The sequence below is a fragment of the Trematomus bernacchii genome, unplaced genomic scaffold, assembly GCF_902827165.1.
Source record: "Trematomus bernacchii unplaced genomic scaffold, fTreBer1.1, whole genome shotgun sequence".
In the NCBI taxonomy this organism is placed as follows: domain Eukaryota; kingdom Metazoa; phylum Chordata; class Actinopteri; order Perciformes; family Nototheniidae; genus Trematomus; species Trematomus bernacchii.
The window spans coordinates 3,521,887-3,546,730 of record NW_022987567.1 but is presented as its reverse complement, the minus strand read 5'-3'; the positions used below and the strand labels follow the sequence as shown (position 1 = coordinate 3,546,730).

The 24,844-nt window shown below is 40.5% G+C and overlaps 1 protein-coding gene across 1 annotated transcript in view; it reads left to right on the top strand.

The window, feature by feature from the left end:
- si:ch211-196i2.1 (collagen alpha-1(I) chain) overlaps positions 1 to 24,844 on the top strand; it is an 88,071-nt gene that overhangs the window by 23,024 nt on the left and 40,203 nt on the right. The window contains exons 2-7 of the mRNA XM_034125656.1: positions 1,009 to 1,156; positions 1,704 to 1,862; positions 2,945 to 3,137; positions 6,750 to 6,881; positions 7,198 to 7,275; positions 23,111 to 23,686. Of these exons, the coding sequence (XP_033981547.1) occupies positions 1,009 to 1,156; positions 1,704 to 1,862; positions 2,945 to 3,137; positions 6,750 to 6,881; positions 7,198 to 7,275; positions 23,111 to 23,686 (1,286 nt within the window). The remainder of the gene's footprint in view (positions 1 to 1,008; positions 1,157 to 1,703; positions 1,863 to 2,944; positions 3,138 to 6,749; positions 6,882 to 7,197; positions 7,276 to 23,110; positions 23,687 to 24,844) is intronic.

The window sequence follows — 24,844 nt, the reverse complement described above, 5'->3', positions numbered from 1 at the left end:
GAGTTAATCAAAGAAAACCCCACCTGTGGACAGGACTTGACGAGTGGCACTCTACCTGTTGGCATGGTGTTAAAATAAAAAGGCTCCTGCTTCTAATGACTTGAAAGAAAGCCAGTGGGTGAGCCCTAAAACATTGTTTGGCACTGTGCTGCACCAAAGGGAAAGGAAAAAAAGTCTTTAAATAGGATGGAATTTGTAGCAGCCCTCTGCAGCTTTTAAAGGCAATGGCCCCGTAAGTGGTTTTCCGCTTTTCAGGAATGCCATCGGTGGTCTGTTCACAGCGTGTTAGAGGTTTTCCTAAGTGCCGGCAGAAGAACAATTCGGTGTGGTTTCTGCAGATGGCCGCCCTCTGGGTTCTCTAACCTTGAAACACAGAATGGCCGTAAGCGTGTGGATTGTAGAGGTGATTTCGGTACAGGGAAAATGGAAAATAAAAACAAATGTTGAATAGTATTGTTGAGGCAAGTAGTCTGTTTTTTGTTATAAAGTTGGCTTTGTGTACAGACGCATTGTCTTGTTGAAACAAGAAGGTTGTTCCTTTAACTGCAGCCACCTTGCTGGAAGCACGCTACTGCAGAACATTAATATAACTTTCCATGCGGTTGCCTAGAGATTTCTCTTTGTTAGCGCCTATCCTAGGGCAGGGTAATAAATAACGTTACAGTAACCCTTGATTATGACTCAGTTGAGGCTGTTATTCATTTAATAGATGAAAGATGATGTTCTGTGTCTTTAATCCCTGTCCTCTGTAATGGAAATTCCTCTAAATCTCTTTGCTGTTTCTCTACATTGTCTTGTTCATTTTACACCCATTTTGCAATATTATAAACATAAATCACACTTGTAAAAAGACATTTTGTAGTACAAGTTCATTAACACACTGTAGTAGAATAGGGACAGGGTTCATGCAAACGCATCTACTATTGTCGCACAAAATGATCTGTGAGTGTGTTTGAATGTGACACAGCTTCTTAAGCTTACCATGTGTTTCCTCCTCTCTCACTCCAGATGAGGTGAGCATTCTGCAGGAGCTTTCTCCTCAGGTGTTGAACAGCAGTAACACCTCAATGACTGTAGATGACAGCAGGTGTCCAGTCCTACAGGTGGGACAGTACTCCACCTTGTCTGTCCCTCTTCAAGACCTCCTCATTGATGGGTATGGTTTCAACTACATTATCCTCATACATACACTCTTCTTGTATAGCTTCCTACTTACTAGAGATGCAGCAAATGCCATTTTCTGCCCCGCAAAAAATTACTATTGAAATGTTTACACTTTCTCCGAAAAGGAAATAAGTTACAGTCCCTTTTAGCTGTAAAAACCTTGTTTTTAAGGTTTTAAATCCACTGCTTGTTGTATACTTGTCGGTGTTACAATTTGCATGCTTTGTCTTATTCTCATGCCTAAAACTCTGCACATGATGTGTGTGGCTGTACTGTGAGCCGCAGCTTCCACCGTTAGCACAACATGCATGTTGTTTTTGTGGCTGTGACGTAACTGTCTGTGCCACTTTGTATGACACGTATACAGACATTTTAGCAGCAACAGAATCACATAAAGCATCTCTACTTACTACTGCATGGAAAGGAAAAAACTGTTGCTTTGCTTTGGTCACCAGTCATTTAAAAAGTAGTACCTTCCTAGTGTCCTGAAAATACAGTACTGTATATGGCTGAATGGTGCGTGTCTTTGTCTGTGTTAGATTTGCAGAAGAGTTCAGTTTGCTGGTGCAGCTGCGGAGTCGTCAGGCAGACGAACGCAGCGTCTTCACCATGCTCAGCCCCGACAGCCGAGTGATGCTGCAGCTGCGGATCAGCGCCTACGCCATCATCTTCATAGGAACACAACAGCGTCATTACGAGTAAGGCCACTCATCCCTATTTCTCTTTCTTTTTTCCTTTCCAAAAACGAATTAAAATCAAGCTCAAATGTTGTTACAGATTTATCGACTGCTTTATAAATGTTTTATTCATGATAGGCTAACATTGCTCAAACTCTTCCAGTAACACAAACAGGAACAGTACATTCTTTGAACTTCTAATGAATTAACCATAATCCAAAAAATCCAGATGTCAGATGTGATTACAACATCAAACTCAGGTAATTGAGGACAACTCATTCCTCTTCCTGCTTCTTGGCTGAAGTGTAAACAAATGTGTCTGTACATTAGCGGAAATTCTGTGGAAGTGGCCTTGTTTGCAGCATGTGTGCATTTGCTTGTCTGTGTTTTGTGTTTGGCTGTCTCTTTGGTGATATGATTTATTGGGTGTCTCTTGGCAGGTTTCTTGTTTTCGGGACACAGAGAGTTTGAAGCAATTAATCACTGCAAGACAGCGGACAGAACTGAGCCAAAAGATAGACACATAGATACTATACTTATCTTGTACTGTTGGCACATGGTTAATGTATTTTTTTAACCTTCCCTTCTGCAATTTTTAGGCAGCATGTCTGTTGGTGGCTGCCACCTACAATGTCCAGTTGGGTCTAGAGCCCATCTTGACGTTTTGAGGAGAGTGGTCGGTTGAGTTTGGCCGGTGTAAAAATGTTCAAACCGGTTTGACATTTAGCGGGTCACAAAACCAAACCAGTGCAGTATACTTATTAAACAAATTGCTTTCACGCTTGACTTAACATTTCAGTTTTCATAGGTTTCTGATGTAGGATACCTTTTTAACACATTTAAGTTTGCACACCGGACTAGTGACTAATTTAATAAGTGGGTCTGTTTTGACATTTAAGGTCCAGTGATTAATATTTTGTATATTTAAGGGAAACTCCATGACGTTCTTCATCAGTCAAAAGTCTGTTGGGAGTGCTACTGTAACTGAAACACAGGTTGTGTAAAGCCTTTTGTGGCTCCAGAAAAAAGTGCAAAACATTTCCTAAGAATAAAAAGTATGATAGACATGTCAGTACATAATGACCCATATCTCTTTCTGTTAGATTCCCAGTCAGCGGCCTGTCTGATGGAAAGTGGCACCATGTGGCGCTCAGTGTGTCTGCCAAGCGGCTGGCGCTGTACGTGGACTGCTCTCTGCTGGAGAGCGTGGACTGGGTGTACCGCAGCATGGGGATCAGCACTGAGGGGCTGCTCATGATCGGAGGCATCATCGAGGCCTTCGAGACTCCATTTGAAGTAAGTGGCGTTTATGTAGCTTTATCAATATGTCAAGCAACTTTTAATTTATTTGTATTATTTTCTGTTAGGAAAAATACCACTCGTCACCGGCTTGGTCTTCAATATCAGGATACATGCATTTATTATCCTTGCAAGAATGGAAGTAGTCATCACACACAAAGCTGCATGGGACAAATAGATCCCTGAATAGTGTCCTTGACATGCTGATGTACAAGACAGGGAGTTTCACAGTCACAAGATGGAGAATACGGGTTCAAAGCAGTATTCAATGTTTAGTTTAGATTAGCTAAGACCTGCGTAAGCAATAAACATGACAGTAATATGTCTATCTCCCTAGGGGCTGAATCATCATGTTAATCCTTGTCACATAGCAATCATATGCCTAAAACAGTGTGTCCTGACGCTCTTCTAGGTAATCAAACATCCTGTTATGTACACAGCTACGTAGGGTCTTTGTTATCATGTGCTTCTTGGATATTAGAAGAGTACATTCAGTATTTTCCCAACATTTTCCCAGTGTAAAGCAACGTTAAGACACAGAAAAGCACCCAGCCCTACGTCATACAAACTTTAATCTATTCTGTTGGTCCTCATGTAAAAGATGCTGCTTTCACTAAACACGTTTTATTCTTGTGACCTCATGACAGACCCTCGGCTGACCTGACAATAGAGTTTTTGAAAAGCCTTCGTCAGGTTTTATAATCCCTTACTTTAGAACTTTGGAATGTTGTTCAATAATGCATGTGTGTGTGATAACACACATTATATGAACACATGTTTGTGCAATAGTAAGATGATATCTTAAACAACTGTTGCCAAATAATAAACCACATGTGTATAGTAAGTCCAGTTCATTTGAGTTAAGTCAGACGTAGGTATTCCAGGCCTGACCCTATTCACTTTCCATCACAGACACAAAGACGTGTAGCACATCCTGCTTAGAAACCATGTGTTTGTTTTTTAGTATGCATAGGAATCCATGCAACCTGCTCTAACCACAACCTCAATTACATGCCAAGCACCAGTGGTACATGAAATGATTGAGGAAACACTGACAGAGGATGAATTTCCCGACCAAGTTCAACCCCTTCCCTGTAATGCACTCGACATGAAGACATTTCCCTTTACTTACCTTTATTGTTAAACAAACCTGGATGTCTTTGAGCGATGGGAAAACAATCCAAACTGAGTATTTTTTGCTGACACTCTTGAAACATGTGTATCTCGGTTTTATGCATGCATTAGTTCAGCCCGGACACCTATTGTGTTTCAATTATTTCTGTTTGGTATGAAAGTCTGTTAGTAGACTCTAAAAGCGTGCCTGATTTGTGTTCAGTAATCTGTCAGAAAAAACACCACAACAGGTCTTAGTTCTTTCAAAATGCCTCTTTGCTCTACGGCTGTCTGACTGAACAGCGCCAAGCTCATGCATACAAAGTGTATGATCAAGCATCCTCCGGTTGGTGTTGATTGTGCAAAAACAATGTCAAACAAATGTAGTAGCCCAAATACATGGATACAAGCCAAGGGGCAACGCTAGCCTGTTTCATGTTTCTAGTCTGTGCTGATATGTTGGCATGTTCGCATGTCATTTTTTTTCTGATGATTAGCTGGAAGGAGACTCTTATCGTTGCCCTGCCAGCGCCAGATCCTTTTATATAAAATGCAAAAACTGAAACAATTGCATGAAAAGCTATTTTCTGAAGGCCCATAATGCACTTGGTTTTGTGTAGTGGACGTGATTTCCCAGTTGGAACAAGCAGTGTGACTGTAACACAATGGGGGGGGAGGCGAAGCGTTTTAGAGGTGACATCTGGATTTGTTCTTAGCACCAGATAAAATGGGTTATCCATTGCCTCGTTTCCCCTGGCGACAGCTTTTTTTTACTAAGCTCCAAGGACGGAGCGCTTCCACACTCGGAGGTGGTGACAGTCTTGTCTCTGGACAATCTTTCGTGTTTGGCAACGCTACACCATACATTACTCTACTCTGCTTTTATCTATAACTCTTACTGTCATCCATTATACTGCAGCAAGACTGGGAAGCATTTTCAGACCCAAAGAAGAATATGAAAATGATTGCCATAGTTAAATACATGTTGTATGTTTTTTGGCATCTGTGTTTCGCCTTTAGACGACTCAAATATAACTCAATCACCACAACATTTAGTATACATGACATGTTTACATATGGATACATTTTTGTTGTTTGAGCACTTTATTTTTAGGGTATTTCTGGCAGATGTCTGCAGGGTAAGTTCTTTTTTACTATGTACTGAATGTCTTCTTCCACTTGTCTCTGGATTTCATTTAAAATGGCTTTCATTTTTCCTAATTGGTCTTGTTTACGCATACTACCTGTTTGATATGCATCAACTATCTGTACCAGGAAAAAATAAATACATTTGAATTTGATATTACAAATCAAATTGACTCCAAATCCAAGAGTGGTTACACAAAGAAATTGAAACTCCACACACACACACACACACACACACACACACACACACACACACACACACACACACACACACACACACACACACACACACACACAGAGACAGATGTTCTCTCATTCACCGTCACATTCTTATACACACAGCCTGAGGATAGAGGTTTTTAAATGTCTGCCCATGCTTTGTTTGTCATGTTTGGCCTGATGTCAGACTGACTAGTAAAGGAACCATGGGAACTGCAGAAAAACACATGACCCTCTGTAACCCCCTTACGTCTCTTTGTCTAGGCTTGTCCTTAGATTCTGTGCATATAGATGAAAAGTTATACAATAAACACACAGAATATGTACTGCATGAATAGTTTGGCTGTAAGATACAGATTTAGCTGATAGCTTTGTCTCTAACGTATGATTCTGATTCAATGTGTTTAGGTCTGAAAATGCAATGAATTAGGGAATGTAATGGTTTGGACTGTAAATTGTCTAAAGTGGAAAGTATCCATCTCAAGTTCCAAAAGCCTGAGGTGAAACCTTCAAATTGCTTGTGTAGTCCGACCAGCAGTCCAAAACCCAGAGATATTCAATCTTAGATGAGCATGAAAACTAGCACAGATGTAAATTGAAACCAGAGGGATGGTGTTCATAAATCTTCTACTAAGAACCCATTTGGAGGTTGTTCAATGTACCTTAAACAAAATGGAAGAATGTTGGGCGTGCAAAGCCAGATAGAGATAGAGAACAAAGCTTGGAATACCTTCACTGCAAAGTCAAATGTAGTCCGTTTGTATGTATGTATATAATATGCCCTGTGTTAATGTTAAATGTATATACACAATTTTCTTATTGTTCTCTTTTATTTTTCGTCTCTTATCTTTGTTATTTAGATGAATAGATCCCCAAAACTATGCCTACTATGTCAGTGCTGTCATTTGACAAACCAATGAATATGTTAACTAGTCTTTTGTTACCTGTTATGGACCCAAATGTTCAGGGTGTGCACATACCTTTTCTCTGACTCAAATCTCACAGGTTTTCCCTGTAATGTCCAAAACGTAACCCTGCATCAAGAAACATGTAAGATAATTAATTTTCTGCATAAAGGTAGTGAGAGTCTTTTCTGCACTAACCTTGCATTTATTGTTTCTGCCTCTGCAGGGTCATCTCCGACAGCTGACCTTCCTGATGGGCGACCCTGACGCCGCCCAGCGACACTGCAGCCACCACCCACCCCGCTGTGGGGAGACCTCCCGCAAGCCTCCTCGATCCCCACGCACCAACCGCCTGGAGGTGAGGAGAGATGAATGGAAAAGAACAAAAACAGAGATTAGGAAAATTCATGTCATTAACTCATAGCATTGCTCCTTTGATTTATGTAAACAGCGTGGCTCCAACATGTCACCAAGGTGTTTAAGGTGAAGCCAGATGTCTTTTTGAAGCCTAGACATCCAGACTCCTGCAGTAAATTCTTTGACACAACAACCTGTTTTTTGCATTCACTCCTGGGGTTTTGATCCAGTCTGGTAAATTAAACGACTCTGAATGTTCTGCTGATGATGCTCTGAACTGTCTTTGTTTGTGGTTTTGTCCCCCTGTTTGCACACAGAATATACTGCTGTCCTCAAACGACCTGGAGAACTTGCTGGGGGATCCTGAGGATGAGGCTTTTTTGCGCTTTGGAACTGTAAGTAGGATGTTTTTGGTGCCTGCAGTGCTCTTTAATCCTCTTTTCATAAGGTGTTAAAAAGACAAAAGAAAACACGCAGTCGCCTGGTTTCACAGCTGCATCCCAGGGTTTGAATCAGCGAGTGTGGGCAGCTGACCAGTCGTCATGGTGATTCGATCCAGCTGTGTCCAGGCGGGCAGATACAGTCGTACATACCAGCCACAGGTCTGGTTTCACTGGCTTCATTTTTCTTTTCTCATCAGTCTTTGTAAAAACCACCAGTCCAGTGTCTGTCATTCATTACCGCTGCGGTGCAGAGACCCTCTGTCAGGGGCACCAACCACCCGTCCCACCTCATGGTTCGGGATGAATGGTCAACTTGGACAGTGTCCGGAACTGTCTGTCCTCTAGTCCATCAGTCTGTCTTTTGACGGTTCTTTGTTGTGGCCTGCAAAAAGGGTTCATCAGGCTAAAAGTCTGCTGTGTTGTATCAAGGGCATATTCCTCATGGTTTTAAAAAAAAGAAGCAATAAAGGGAATGTGTTGGTTTTGTGGTTTTGACTATTAAAACCATCGGTAGAAAATAATAAAACAACTAAAAGCAAATAATGCATTTTATCTTTACCACTGTGTAATTGGATGTTTTCGTTCAGTAAATCATTGGGTATGACCAACAGGTCATCTGTGTTTCCTCCTTGTTTCCTCTCTCAATGTTCCATAACCAGATCCAGAGTTTTTCTGATTGTAATTATCTACACGAATACCTGCTGTTCGTTGTGCTAATCATTATTGTCTGTAGTTTGTTCGTTTTTTCTTTATTTTCTAATGGGAGTATGTGGGAGAAATACAGGGAAGAAATGTTCTAAGTCTGGTGTCACTGAATAATTGGCAACAATCAACGTTTTGATAATCCAAAAATAATGTTAGTGATCCTTAAAGCATAATATTTGCTTGATCCAGCTGTTGTTGAGAGCTAAGTTAGAATGAATTAACTGAGACTCACCATAGAAGAAATCAGCATTGCACCTTATCACGTCTAGTGAATATTGACCGTAAGGAAATATTATTTGCAGTCCTTTTATTTTGCTCCACTCTCCTGAACCTAATCAGCGACAGCAATGAAGGCAGCAGCAACCTCCATGTGGACTGACAGCAGGATGTCCACAGGAAACACAATGGGGGGGGGGGGGGGGGGGGGTGATCTAAGTGTTCAAAGATCCCATTAAACGGACACTTGAACTTCCATTGGTCTGCATATTTGGTGCAACAGTGCGTTCTGAGCAGTGACGTGGTGTTGCAAGAATGGGTGCAACTAAAAAGTCCATGTAATGTGGGCCAGACACTAAAGTGAATTAGACCGGCTGAAACTGGTCCCCCTGACTGATTCTAGCTGCCTTCCTTTGCCTGTGTGTGACATGCAACTAGTTGCCTGTGTGAGGTGTTGGTGTTGGCACAGACAGCACTGCCAGTCCTCAACAGATACTTCACTCTGTCTATTTTTGGCAAGAACTGCAAGCGTCACCGTCACAGGTGTTTTCTATAACGTTGTGTTTGAATGGCATTCACTGCTTACCATGTTTCATCTTGTTCGTTTATCCTTTTCTTTTTAACCCTGACCCTTTTCATTTTGGAATGATGTGATTTATTACAATCACTGCAATAAACAAAATACTGTTATATTAAATTAAGGTCGCCCACCCTTACCAGAAATACATACGGTTGTTTACACTGGCACGTACAGAATAAACCTGGTTTCTATAATCTACACAAGTTTGAAATGGAAACAAAGGCATCAACTCTGCACTTGGAAACAAAGAAAAAGCAAATCAGGTTTTAATTTCCATCTTCAAAACTCCTGAAATAATGAGCGAGGATCTGGTTCTCTTCATGGTTACAGTAGTGTCCTGGCAGAACAGAATACCATGCCGTGCCAGCTGCAGCAGGCTCACAGTTCCTCCATCAGGATGGCATTGGGATGCCTTACTGATGATGAAGACCACAAAGCCCTCTCCTGCTGTTTTAAGTTGTGGAGGATGTTTGCTGGAACAAGCTGCACCAGATCCATCTTAATAGTGACATCTTATTCAGCTGCATCCCTTTCTCATTATGAGTTCTCTATTCATCTGTTTTTATTTTTCTGTGTTTTATTGTGTCTGTATCTGTCTCCTCTGGCTGTGTTTGTTCAGTCCATGCCACTGTCTATGTGTCTCTGTGTGTTCAACAAGCCATTTCCCCCTGCCTTGTTGATACCTGACCTTATGCTAAGCTAACTAGTTGGTGGATCCAGTGACATATTTACTGTACAGACATAGTACAGTAGTTGAATCAATCTTTATGTATGAAGCGATTGCTGCCTTTAAGTGGGTTCATTTGGACCGTTTTGACAATAAGAGAAGAGTGGTGGAAGTTGAATTTTTCTGAAAACCTTGACATTTTTACTGATGTTTTAAGAAACGGTGGAGGCCATGAAAGAACATTTATATGTGAATAGAAAGTTCATATATTGCAAGTAAAGTCGCTAAGATTTTTTTAATTTTTTAGACGAATCTCAGTCTGAGAAAAATGTTGGTATTCCCCTAATTCCAACAGCCTTAGCTTTTCTTTTACCATTTGCCTTTCCATTTCCTGCATTTTGTTACCCACTTTTTAGCTAGCTAAATGTTCAGCCTTAGAGGCTTGTAGTCCATCCCATGATGGCATGTTGCCATTGCTAATTAGGGTTAGGGTTGTACGTTTTCATCAACCACAAGCACCGAAGTTCCTTTTGTAAACATTTGTCCCAAAATGTCTAGCTATTCCTTTAAGCACCACCAATACAACATTTACTGTTTCCAGTTCCAATTGTGAATGTTTGCTGCCATGTTTATATTATATTAAATTAAATATCTTTTTTGGGGTTTGGACTTGTAGTCAAACAAAACAAGGAATTTTTAGATGTACTTAATGACTAAATCATTAGTAAAAAAATAAATGTGTCAAAGGATAGGAAAAAGTGTTCATTGCCGTGTATCATGTAGGAAATGGAGAATAAGGGAGTGGTTTTGGACACAGCCCTTGTTTCCCTGCAGCCTGTTTCTCATTAGGTCCACACAGACCAGACCTGTGGAGGTGCAGCCGCCCTGTCTCTGGCTCTCCTCAGAATCTGCCCATTTGAAAGAAAAAGAAATAAAACAAGGCTTGTACATTACCAAGATCTATTTCCATTTCGCTAAGGTCTGCTGCTGTCGTCTGCGAAGCGTAACATTTCTGACTGCGAGGCTATGTTGTTGGGGTTTCCTGACTTTGATGCATGTCCCGTCTGGTGCCACTGGCTCCCTTGACAGGTGCTCTCTTTAGAGACATGGCACTCGCCAAGTTAATGTATAGCTCCTCCAAAGTGCATTAAGATGTTAAACACACCTGGAGGTCAGGGACCGTAGCTAAACATGTAACTCTAAAGCCAGAGTTATGAACTACAGCGTATGTTCATGGCTTTGAACCCTCATACTCAACGTTTCCTGTAATAATCAGAACTACTAGGTGCGACCGAGGCTCTGTGGAAGTGCACTGGTCTTTCAATCAGATGGTAACTGGTTCAAATAATCAAAATTACTTTTTTGGTCAATTCCAGTGCATCTTTTGAAATTAGCCAAACATTTGATGTGTCCAGCTTCCTTAATGTGAAAATAAGCTGCTTTCCTTTGATCTAAATCATTGTAAATAGAATAACTGAAGACATCCAGTCAAGCAACACATGTAATGTATAGATTCATATATCAGGGTTCTTACGGTCATTAAAAACCTGGAAAAGTCATGGAAATTCAAAATGCTAATTCCAGGCCCTGGAAAAGTTATGGAAAACAATATTTCTCCCAAAGTTTTGGAAAAGTCATGGAAATGTAACTAAAGTTGCATCAAATATAATTTATATTTTATCTAATTGCCAAAATAGTAATACAATAATGATAATAAATACTGTATCGTATAGTAATGAAACGTAAAATGGCATTTAACTGTCGAGGTATTTTGCTGGTGAGAGATTTTAGTTGCTTTATCGTGTAGAAGCTAGTAAGTCTATTTGATTTGTTTTACTGTAGATAGGCACAACATGTTTCATATCCAGACCTTATTTTCCTGTTCCATGTTAAAATAAACCATTTTCAGTGGTACCGCTGAGAGAGTAATTTCTTTGGTCATGGAAAAGTAGGTAAAGGTCATGGAAAAGTCATTGAAAATCATTGGTGAAAAAGTGTATGAACCCTGATATATATATATATAATTATATTGTCAGCATGTTTTTGCACTTGATCCTAGGATAAAGTCAAAAATGTGGATTTTCTCGCATGTATGCATGTGTCGGATAAAGAGGGAGGAATAGAGCATGACAGAGCTTTTTTTATTGTTTTTTTCACCACAGGAGTGAATCAGGTTTGCCTGAGGGCTTTTAGTTTTATAAATAGTAATAACACCGATTACACTTGATCCCTAAAGCTGCATCTGTCAGTGAGAGAGAGAGGCTGCCTCACACGCTTGTGGTCATAATATTCCCTCTTTTTCTCTGTGTTATCACAAACCTCTCTGACGCCTCTTTCATAAAGCTCATCAAACAATGGCTTTTTTCTGGTAATCTGAGGCAGAAACAAAGAAATGGAAAATAATCATCCATCATCTTTGACACACCTCCATAATTCAATCATCCCACCAGCCAGGGCCCATATTCCATGATGAGTCTGGAAAGACTTGTTTTCTTATTGACTTTACCCTTGGTGGAATGTTCATGTTCGAGCAAAGCTTAATTGTTTCTTCAGGTTAAGCATTGTTTAACCTTTTTTCATGTTCACCTTAAGCCTGCAATACTCGTTGGTTTATTTACGCCAGGAGCAAACACAATGCAACTTCAGCTTCAATGAGTCATGCTTCTGCCCACATGGGAATTGTAGGTCCAATACTCTATATCTATTTTGGGCCAATGGTTTCAAATTGTCTGGCTTTTTAAGTGGCAAATGCTCCACAATATTGACAGAAGAGTTATTGTCAGGGTGTGTGTTAAAAACAGCTGCTCGCTGCTGCTGGGAAACTACACTGTTGAGATCAGAGGGAGTGAATCAGAACAATAAAGTTGCGGAGCGGAAACCAAAACACTAACCTGAAGGATGCTAAAGCACTCTGTGATGTTGAGGGGAACTGCAACATCCGGTGGTGACAACTCTTTCCTCACAACACGCTTTCACACATAATTATCTGAAGCATTGTTTATGAAAAAAATATTCATACGAGAAGCGTTAAGCATGTTTTTTATTTGAATGTGTCTTTATGGTTTGTCTTGTAAATTCCCAGAAGGAAGAAGTGTTTGACCTAGAGTTATACTAAGGCTTAAGATTTAAAAAATGTGAAGCACCATTGAAGGAGAATTCCACAGATTTGACACATCAAAGCCCGTTTACAGGTGTTGAGGACAGTTGTGGAAAAAGTGAAATAAAGCCTTTGGTGGTTAACATGCCTACCAACTGTCTTAAGCTTCCTCTGCTGCTGGCCATGTGGTGTGTACTGGGTCTATCTGACCTTTCTTCCTGCTGAAAACCGCTACTAATGAAAACACTGAGAGCAATGAGGCTGGATCAAACAGGCGTATATTTCAGCAGAGATGTGCAAATGTGTTTATTGGTTTGTTACTATGGCTTTCTAGTCTTTTTTACTATGTTTGCTAGAGGAGTAAATATATCTCTCCTCTGACACCCCCTACTTATTTTCCTCCCTTTCTTGCCACACTTCCTACTTGTCCAGACTCCAAAGTAAAGGTCAGGATCGGGTCATCCAGCTGTAAAGAAAAGTCAGACTGACAGGTTAGCCTGTGTTCACCTCTTATCCAAAAGGTTATGCGGATATGAGCTGCTCCTACAAGACTATTGATGTCATCAAGTTCTTGATTTTGTATCATCTGCTTGTCAGGGGAGCCGACTCAGTGAAAATTGGGCACTGGTGTGTGGACGTAAAGCTCATTTCTAAACTGTCAAAGCTAGAATCAATCATTCTTTATGTTAAATTCCTATAGTTAAATACACATCGTTAGCCAAAAACAACATGTTCTCATGCCAGCAAACGTCACATTCCTTTATAGATCTCAATATGGTTCCCATAGTTGTGCTCTTGTTCTTTTATGCATTTTACTCGCTGTAAGGTTTCATAGCAACAAAGACATGGAAGCAGCTAAATGTGCTGACAGAGATGTCTTTAAATATCTGCTGTGGCGAGCCAAGTATCTCCAGTAAGGCCCAGTAGTAGATAAGTAAACCACATCAGTTTTTATTCGCAATTTTGTATGATATTCTGCCAGCGTTTAAAATGTAGCAAAATGGATCTGGCTCCACGATGGTTACAGTTCTCTCAGGTCTGTGTCTGCAGGACTCTGTGATTAGTGAGTGTCATGCTTTATGATCATATCAGAGACAGGGAAAAGTAAATCATTTAAGCAGTGTTGATGGTATTGTGAAATAATGTAATATTCCCTTAATTATAGCTCTTAGAGTTAGAAAAATGCAGGCATGAATCTCCCAGGTTCAACATTCTTCAGGTCTTGTCAGTGTCATGTGGACTGGTGTGTGCAAAAGTGATATACGTCAATAAGAAACATTTGCTTTTCAGAGTTATGTTCACCAAGGTCTTTAGATCAGTTTTTCAGTATTTTCAGCCTGTTCCATTATACCGAATGGGCTTCATCCCAAGCAAGCAATTTGACCATGGATTTGCAGACACGTACTAATATATGACTTTGATTCTGAATCTAACTCTAAAACCTAAGTATTCTTAGAATTTATTTTGTGTTATAGAGAGTGTCTTTTTTATTACGTTAAAGTAATTTAAAAAAACAGTACAATAAATCCTATCAATTTTAACAAGCACTCTCGTACAACTGTTCTTCAAGTCTCGCTAAAAACTAAACTATTTTACAAGATTACATTTGAACAGATGCTATTACCTTCTATAATTGAACTTTCGCCATATATCCTTTTTTGTCAATGGAACCTCCGTCACCTTTAGCTGTTAGCTCTGTTATCTAACCAAGCAGGAATGTCCTGTCCACCATCTGCTAACAGCTAATGTTAACTAGCTCTCCTCCTGCTGATATTCAACATTGATTTGTTTTTAGGGGTAATCTAATCAAATTTATGGTCCCATAAAAAACGTTTAGTTCTGATCACGCTTTGAGCTCTTAAACCAAGAACATGTCTAAGTAACAACAGAAGGGATGCAGTGGGAAACAGAGCTCTCGTTTCCATAGACAGAATAAAGATGAGAGAAATAATTCTAAATGAATCCAAAACAATCTGATGGGTTGGATTCTGAAGCTAAGACTTGCGTGATGCATCAAAGACGCCGCAGAAGGGAACCAAATCTCTTGGAGCAAACTATTTGCTCAATTAAAACCCATGGACACGAAAACATGCTTTGTGTAAAAATATGAAAGTGCAGATGCCATCCTTTTGGTTTTTAAATTAACAAGACATTTCGGCACACTGTCAAGATTTTCATTTATTCACATTACCATATATTGAGCAGTAACTTTTAATGGTTGTAACTGTTTCCAATTTAAATTAAAGTAATTACAGACAAGCCAGGGGTTTTCTAATCTAGTGGGTTTTGGATGAAAGAGAAAGAGGAGATGGAGGATTTGGAAAGAAAAGGATAGAAACGGAAGAAAGGAAGGAGGTCCTGCCCCTGTTGTGTTTTTCTCTCTGCCCTTAAGAGGCGTGGAACCATTTTCTCAACGTGAGAAGCCAGAGCATGCCCAAACTAATAATTTTCCTTTCAAAACTGTAATTTAGTGTGGGGGTATCCATGCTGTGAAGATAAATCAGCTCCGTTTAAATGCTAGATGATGGAGCGTTGTCACAAGAGCGCAACATCAGCAACTTGTAATCACTCTCGATTCTGTTCCTCCCAACTCCTCACGGAACAAAGTATCCCACAACAGGTCCTGTTCTCAAAGTGCAACGATTATTACGGTTTTTCAGTGCAGACAGCGAAGATCTCTGGAAGCCATTATGTGGCTGGGAACCAAAGATGTGCCGGGAAATTAAAGGGAGATCATTGATTTCCTCCACACATCTGCCCTGCAGTTTTAAAGTGCCCACAGAGGTCCTGTTCACCTCGAATCAACCTCCCTCTGCTCTCGTTTATTCATATTGCTGTTTGCGCTAGACCACCTCTCCTTTTGTTCCTAATAGACATGAAGTCATACATCCTGTGACAGGGAGCTGCCCTGCTGTTCTTCACTTTCATGCAGAGGAGGTCTCCTTTCTGTGTCGACCCAGTTGTGTAAATCAAGCCGACCTCAGAGAATCCTTGGTGAATATTTCCCCCTTAAATTGTTCTCCCAACTGTGGTTATTTCACTGACTGTGGACACTGCGGCTTCCCCCACTTCTAATTCCCCTCCAGACATTTTCTTTGGTTGTGTGCAGGCGCCCTCAGACCCAAATCCATCCATGTGTGAAAGCAGCGTGGAGTCGCTCACACCATCCCCGTCCCTGTTTTCCTTCGTTCCACTTCAGTCAGTTGGAAGGAGCAGTAATTCACTTCAACAGATTTGTAGTCACCCATGATGTTGCGGTTAGCATCTTATAGCGTCTGAAAGCTTTTCAAATTGTCCCAGATTTGAGGACATTACAGTTGTCTCCGTCAGTTTCCACGTTTCTCAGCATTTACAGAGGCCACCCTGAGGGATAATTGCCCAGGCTTCTGTCTCCTACACTGGGTTTCTGTTGGAACAAATTGGTACCGGTCCACTTGTCCTTGAAGATAGAAATTGTAGAATGACATCATCATGAACACTATACATTTTAGATTCTCTTAGGCTGCAGCCACGAGCTTAGTTGTCTCTGTGACTCTAGAGTCTAGACGGTTTTTCACACTCGGCATCGACAAAGTCACAATCAATTTTGTGACATTTTCACCATATTACAATAATTAAATATATACTTATATAAACATAAGTAAAAATGTGCAATAAAAGTCCTTGTAGCCAGAGGGACAGAGCGTCTTAAGCACAGGAACAAGGCAGGACGTCCTGCACAGCACAGGAGGCTCAAAGCTGAACCGAAGAATCTACCTTCATTTATAGTGTTGAAATTTGAATTCTAAATCTAATGTTATATATTCTTGTACATTGGTTTTCCTTGAATATTTTTTGTTTTAGTTAGAACCTACTATTTCTGCACAGATAAAGATTAGTTTGTGTCTTCATGGTTGAATGCACTTATTGAAAGTCGCTTGGGATAAAAGCGTTAACTAAATGTAATGTAATTAGGCCACCCTAATCAGTGTTTTTCTTTATATTCATTTTGCTGTTCTTGTGTGCCTGGCTTAGACTCTGCTCTCACACATGGAGCAGAGCAGAGAGCGGCCGGGACTAAAGGCCACACATGAAAAGCAGTAATTACCAGATAATGGAAACCCTGCTCCTACATACTGTATATCCCAGATCACATGTATTGCCTTGACAACACGTACAGTTGATACTAGTGGAAGGGTGTGTACCCAGTAGGTGTGTGGGTGTGTCGGCTGTGGGCTGGACCAGCCTCCTGTGCAGAGCTCTGCCTGTGGGTACAATGGGAACAGAGCTGAAGTGCAGACAGAGCAGCAGTGTCTCCTGCAGTCATGCTCCACCATGCTGGATGGTACTTGCTGCTGGGATGCCTGCTGCTGGATTTAGATGGATTGCACGTGCGAGGTCAAAGGCGCCCGGAGGGAAAGGTACTGCCTGGTGTTACCCTGTACACAATTATCAATGTAAATGTTCCCTTTGCTCTTGTGCTACACTGACTTTATGTAGGGTGTGTGATGTTCTGCAGACCATGGGATTGAACACAATGTGGAAATGCTTCCATAAAAAAGGTTTTCTTCTTTCAGAATGGACATTTATTAGCACAATAACATGCATTTACAGCTCGTGAAATATTTAAATTTGATGTTTAAAGTTCAGGATTGCACCTGTTATAGTTTTTTAATCAACCACAACAATTTCCTATAGAGAACGTATCAGTTTAAATCTTACATTTTAATTACATTTAAGCATTTTCTATGCTGGCATTTTAGAATTTACAGCCATTCAAATGTGTGTTTCATTTCTCTATAAGAAATTAACAATTAAATGCAGCAAATTATTTGTGCAACTACTAACTTATAGACACAATTTGTATTCATGCAAAAACATTGCTGACAGACTAATAGTCAGTGACAATGTAAGCTTTTTAACAGACAGCTTTACTAACGTTCTTGCACATAAGGGCTTTAATAACGGGTGTCTAGGATCGAAAAACCCTTGAATGATATTTAAACAAACAAAACTGCACACCCTTAAATCTTTCTATATATGCCTAAATACATCTAATACAATGAAGTAATCAGTATCAGACCACAGTTACTGAGAGAACGACACACCAATTCATTATTTTGTTCTTCTAAAAACCTTCAATAGGACAATACAACTCTGTATAAAAGCCTTGCAGCTGTCTTCGGCTACCTAGTGTAATAATGAGATGCCTGCATCGTAAGCTAGTTAGAGGTTGCACAGCAGTTTTATTGTTTAAAAAAGCCATGGTGTTTCTTTTGTCCCTCCAACATGCTTCATGATCTTATACTCAGGGACCACCTCTGGTGATTTCCTGTGACGCCTTGATCCCAACCAACAGTGGCATTTCTAACATGGGTGGTCCTGCTGAGAATCAAATCCCCGAGCATGACGATGTTAATGCCGCCGAACAACTCAGAGTCACACGCTCACTCCTGTGCACATGACAATTTTGACTCACCCACGCAAAAATACATTTATGTGCACATGCAGGTATTAACATGCATGCTCACAGTGATTTAACAAATTGGCTTTGTGCCTTGTCTACATCATATCAGAGGCAATAATACACATAACTCACTTTTCTTGTCTTCACTTTGGCAGGGTCCTGTTGCTGGTTTCCTTGTGTTTGTTTCAAGTTCCCAGGCAACATTTTGTTCATCTAGTATTTTACTAATCATATATAAAAGTTCTGCTCATATTGTTCAGTTTTTTATTACACTTAAATCACACTCCTGTCCTTTATTCCTGAAACATCAGACCCCTGTCATCATGCTTTTTTACAGGCCAAATTGCTCACTGCTGCTTGCAAGACCCAGCCAGTCTGCATACCTGTGTCTTGGCTAGATTTACGGACCTTGACATTTGATTAGCCATTTTGTAGGAGCAAGTGTTCATTGTCTGTGTGTCTGTGTGTGTGTAGAGATGATAGCAGGATAGCCTGCAGTGCTTGTGTCAGGATATGAGGCCTCCATAGACTATGTATTGCCCTCTAAACAGAGGATCTGTCAGCTACACATGCAGACAGACTCCTGAAGAGGCTTGTGCTGATTGGAGGACACAGTCATTTGTCCAAACCATCCATCTAGTCCAGGTGTGCCCTGTCAACTTCTGTCCTCATGCTTTTTGGTTTTCCCACAAATATTGCTCAAGAGTTACTAAGAAGTTGAGTCACAATCTTCAAGTTCTGTTATATATCGTACCCCTCAGGGGACATTGACAACACAATAAACGTTCTGGACAGCACAGCATCGTTTCTCCATTGCACCAGAAAGTTATTCAAACATGTTTTCCGTTATGTCCCCTTGGGGGCTCCGTAATATCCTTTGGAATATGTTTTTGAACTAATGAACTGATGTGACTGTACTGTATACAGCCATATTCAGGTGACCAATAATAACCTCATGAAGTACGTGTTTAAAAGAAGAGTTTAGAAAATGTATCCAAACATTTTCCCAGTGGCACTGGCAGATGTTTTTAACTGTATAAGCATGCATAGATGCTGTAATTAAGACACATATAAAAGATAACCATGTGACTGTGTGATTGTCAGAGAGTATCAAGTTCCTGCAAGTAAGACCAGTGGCTGTCTTTAATGTTGGAAACACTTATTAGGGGGAAAGAAAATACATTGGCACAGGCTTAATACTTCGAGTGCATTGGCTTATTCTTTCAGTTCAGTCAGTTGTTTTCAATTATTTCATATGTGTGGACAAATGTACAAGATTTATTGACCTTGACTTCTGCATGAGGTAATTGTCATGCTGACGCAGGGAAGAGCATTCCCTATTATTAACTATTGACACGAAGCTGGAAACACGCTATTGTATAAAATATGATTGCATTCTTTAGCGATATTTTGGCCTTTTGGAAGTAGGAACCCATACAATGAAAACATGCAAAGCAACCACAGACCAAACATTTGTTTGACAGTATAGTGTATTGAACACACATTAAAGTGGCAATAGACAACGCTCCTCTCCCTTTCTGCTGTGGTAAAGAACACTGGGTCGCTCATCTTTTTTTCCAGAGCCTTATACCAGACCCATTTAGTGACTTATTAAGACCACCAAGGGAAAAAGTAGAAGATTCACTCAAATGTTTTATATTGGAAGTCCTTATAATGCTGCTTAAAATGTTCTCAAAGGCTCTTCTGCCAACAGCACAGGCTCCCTTTCCTCTTGCAATTAGTTGGCAACAATGCAAAGCGGACACTGCTACAATTTGTATTTCAAGGCTTTGTGAGAACATCATTTCCCCGGAACAACATACACAGTGGCAAGCCAAAGTATGTACTGTAAAAGCAATTGTGTAATTTTTCTATAGCCAATACATTGTGCCATCAACATGTTGAAACAAAAATGCCACTTTAAGAAGAGAGCAGTTACATTATAAGTTGGTTGTCTGAGGCCTGAGGGTTTTAAATATGCTGATATATGAGAAAGTACATACGCATGACCTTAGGCACCTTCTATTTAAGTAAGACTAATAATGAAAATCATCTGACAGGAGCATTAGGGAAGCATTATGGAGTTTGTTCATCAGCCTGCAGCCATGCATTCTGACACAGACTGAACCCCTGGATACCCTGTCTGCCATTTGTTCACCTATAGATTACACACTTGCATTATGCCTTCACTCAGACTGTGTTGTTAGGATACACACACACACACACACACACACACACACACACACACACACACACACACAGTGTCATTGCCATTGCTTGCTTCAGCCTGCTACTACAGTGTAGACAGAAAGACAGTTAGTGTTAACTTTGTTTTGGCTCATGTTACAAAGGTATAAATAGTTTTTTCACTGGAATTACTAGAGTTTATTTGACAAGAAAATTACTTGGTGGCATGCAACTCATATCCGATAACATTAAACCTTCAATACATATATAATACATAATATACAAGTGCTTCAATTCCCACAATGCATCTCAAAAGCACCTTCTATTACACCTTCCTTACCAGTTAAATGCCCTTAAAGTGCAGTCCATTTATCTTTTTTACACATTTTGGAACGCTCCTTAGAATTTGTATAGTTGTAGGCTTTACTCTTTACAAAACGTTTGCGGATTTCCTGGCCAATAACCGACCCGATGCAGTACTCAGACTATTGGGCATTATCTACTCTTTGTCTATTCTGCCCTTACCCAATTGGCCCTATAGTTCAGTTGTGAGCTTTAAGACATATTTGTTTCCCTAGTAAGTCACCGCCTTGTTTTGGTTGAGCCTTTGCTGGAACTTCCCTTTTTTGTGTATTGTGTATACCTTAAGATGTGAACATTAAATATGTAGATTGCTGCATGATTAATAATTCTCTCCAAGAACTTGGGAGTCTCATGCTTCGCACTTTCCCTGCTCACATCCTTGTCCCTTGTCATTGGTCACTGGGGTCCCTCAAGGCTCCGTCCTGGGTCCCCTCCCTTTTTTCTTAGTAAACCAATTCACGTAGCTCTTTCATTTGCTCTCATGGCTTCTCTTATCAGAGGTACGCAGATTATGCTCAACTGATTCTGTCACGTCTTTCTTTTGTGAAGAATATTTGAAAGCAATTTGCCTCCGACTGACTGTCCAAAGTGTCATAGTTCTCCAACTAAGTGTTCCCTGGGCTAGGGCTCATAGAAATATCTCTAAGACTGGTGGGAAGATCATCTTTTTTATCAGGGCCGGCTGCCTGGCTGTGGACCAAAATAAGAGAGAGAAAGGGTCCTTGTTTTCCCTAAGGCCGCTGTGTTTGGCCTCTTGCCATCATCAGCCCTTTAAAAGCCCTCACAATACCCAGCCAGCCCTCCAACAAACGGATTTCATTGCAAGTACAGTATTTAAGACTGGCTTTTGTTCTAATTTATCATATTATATAAACGCAAGCCAAGTTCAGTTGATAATTTCATGGTGAGGTTAGGGCATATCATTCTTTCGGATAACACAATCAGACCATGCTAAATGGATTTCTGCCCAACAAATGCCCGTAACCAAACAGGAAACCCAAGATCCCCTCTGTGACAACTATGCTGATTCATAAAATGTGTTTATTACCATTTGTATTCTTCATGTTTCACCTCCAGCATGCTGTGCGCTTCAGGACACAGATTTCAGTTTACTCTTAATTCATGAACACTCTGCAGACCTATAAAGCACATCTTGAATGAGGTCATTTTTAAAGGTTGGCAGCATTAACAATACTGTACAGTACCAGTTCATCTTGAACTAAAGGTGTTTGAGCAAACTAATCGTACATAGTGTAGATATGGTAATGTTACTAATTACTACTATGACTTGTTGTCCCTTTATCATATTTTGATGATGCAAATACGTATTGATGGTTGGAAAGAAAATGGGTAGATGTGTGGACACTCTGAGAAAAAGCTCTGAGGTTGCACACTCCTGTTTCCCTCTCCTTCTCCTGCTTCCAATATGACTCTCAGCTCCACTTTAGTGCTCTCCATTTCAGCCCATTAGGGTCATCAAACATAATTTACTGCCCTTTGGTCCCGTCCCCTGAAAGGCCTCTCTCACTGCACCACTGTTCCCTGAGGCCCAACATTTGATGTGTTTTGTTATGTGTATACGTGTAATGCATTATGATAAGCAAAGGATAATGCTGGGTCGTACTGTTTAGCATGTTGTTTGTCACCTCTGGAAACCAGATAAGTTTAAATTGCTGTTTGTTTTGAGGGATTCTTCAAAGTCAATATGAATACGTTTGCAATGGGACAGCTGGTGTTCCTAAACAAACTGATTTACAGTGAAAACTATTTTATAGCAGTTTTTATTATAAAAGCCACTGTTAAAGGAAAATGTCTTGAAGTAAGAAGCTTGTTTAAAAGTTAAGCTTAGACATATCAAGATTAACTTTTAACTTGTTCAACATAACAACTAGATAAGCATAGATGCATGCTGTAACCTGAGGAGTAAAAAAATGACCTTTTTGTCATTGTCCATAGCTTAACAGCAATGACATCCCGAGCACATAGTTACACAATTGCAAATGTGGATGTGATTCCTGAGCTACAATAGTGAATCGTAAAGCTTCAGTGTGGACGATGCTAACAATAAACATGTTTTGTAGTTTGGCTCGAACAGACTACCCAGTGTAAACCGCGGAAATGTTAATTATAGGCAACACGTTTTAGAAAGAACACTCTCTGTCTATAACATATTGGCAGATGGGTCAAGAGTTATTGTCATGAACAGATGAGAAACTAATAACTTGAAGGCAGACCAAATAATGCCAGATGTCAGTGATGAGTTGATGATGTTTTCAAGAAGGGAATACGTTTTGAAGCTGTGGTTTTATTTGAATGTTGTAGGAGACGAGTTTAGATATTATAAAGTAGGAATGGTGTTCGTTAAAATAATGACTTTGAATTTTTTGATCTAATAACACCAAATTGGTCCACCTGATTATTGTTGCTTCACATGTTTGTTAAAACATCATCAGCCAGAAATCTGTTCTTGAAAATCTTCAAAGAATGTTATCGGATTGTCCCTAATTCTTGTTTTGTTTCCAATAGAATATGTTTCTGCGCCGAGGGAGTTCTCGCGGGGACGGGACGGTGCCTTCAGGGACCAATCGGAAAGGTTCAGTGAGTCGTGGGGATGTCTTTGTGGTAGATGAGGACACCGACTTGTTGGATCCAACCTTCCAAAATGGCGGACAAGTCAACCCTCAGTGGAAACCTTCCAGAAATGGACTTAAGGGAAGCCAGAAGGGAAAGCCTGAAATGATAGAGGAGAACATAACAACAGACGAAAAGGTTGACTCCAGTGGGAGAACGTCATCATTGTTCCCAGGGAAACCATCCAGTGACATCATTGAACTGGACATCGGGGGTACCACGAAGAAGCCCTCAGTGGATTTGCCTGTACCTAAGATCCCTTCGGATCCGAGAACTTCCACGGATTCTGGGACACCAACAAAGGCAGTAGTCGAGAAGGGGAGACCCATCACCAATGGTAGAGATCCAGACAAGGAGCGCTCTGCCGTTGTGACTGTATCCCGAGATGGAGACCTGGTCCTGGGCTCAGATGGCAAAATGTACCGGCTCCAAAGAGGACCACCAGGCCGAATGGGTCCCCCAGGGCAGGAAGTGAGTTGTCTTATGGTCTTCCATTACCCATTATAATAACATAAGTGTAATCAATGTATTCTTTTCCAAACAACAGTCAAATAAAGGACCTTGTTTCCTACCTAGGCTTGTCAGTCAGCAACTTAGTGCCTATTTACTGCCAACTTTTTGTGCAGAGGCAGATTCCGCCTGACATTGTTTAGCAAGCATTACCAGTGAACCGTATCATCTGATCTTATTCCAGGCATTGTATTAGTTTGCATTTAACTATTGTCCAAGTGACAACACCTCTCAGCGCTACAGTAGATTTGAGAGCGTAAGAAATGGGGGCTTGATTCCCATTGATTTAACAGTATATTATGTATCATATCAGAGATTTCTGTTGTTGGATGAGATAAAACAATGTTAGGGGCCAGCCTTGTGAATGAAGAAAGTGTGACGTCTGTTTATGCTTTACGGCTTACAAGAGCTGTTCTCCATAAGCTGCCATCTGACTCTGATCAGGGCAAGGATACACTGCTCAAACATGTGTTGATCCACATGTCTTTGATGCAGCGATCTGAGCACTCAGGGAACCGCACAGTTAAGGAGTCTCAACAGTTTGTCATAGCATTACTCAATATGACAGTCTCAGCCTCTGGCTGCCAAGTTATGTGATTGGTACTAATGGGTAGAGTCATTTTATACCATCCAATCTGATGGTTTACCTGGTGTAAGAGGTGGGTCAGTACAGGGACTGCAGGGCAGACAGAACCAGAACCAGACTGCACATCTGCTCATGTCTGGACCAGCCTCTGAAGTCACGCTGCCATAAAATCCGCAGGATCACTCAGCACGATTACTGTGATTAAAGACGGCTGTAGGGAACATGAAGGAAGACGTCCTGTTGGCTCAGAATACAATCCTTCTCTCTTCTTCTAACTTGCTGCACTTCAGCTCTAACTTGTTTAGCTTTTCTTAGTATGCCTTAGCCTGTAGCATTACTGTCTACAAGTATAAATTACAGGAAATGCTCTTCTCTAATTGGCTGGCAGCTGCCTCGAAATGTTGAAATTGTTTGCCTTAAGCAAACATTTTAACCACTGTTCTAAATCAATTCATCGGGTGAATTAAATTGATGGTAACAATAGAACCAGTACCACCAATTCATTACATTTACCTAACCATGAGTTAAACTGA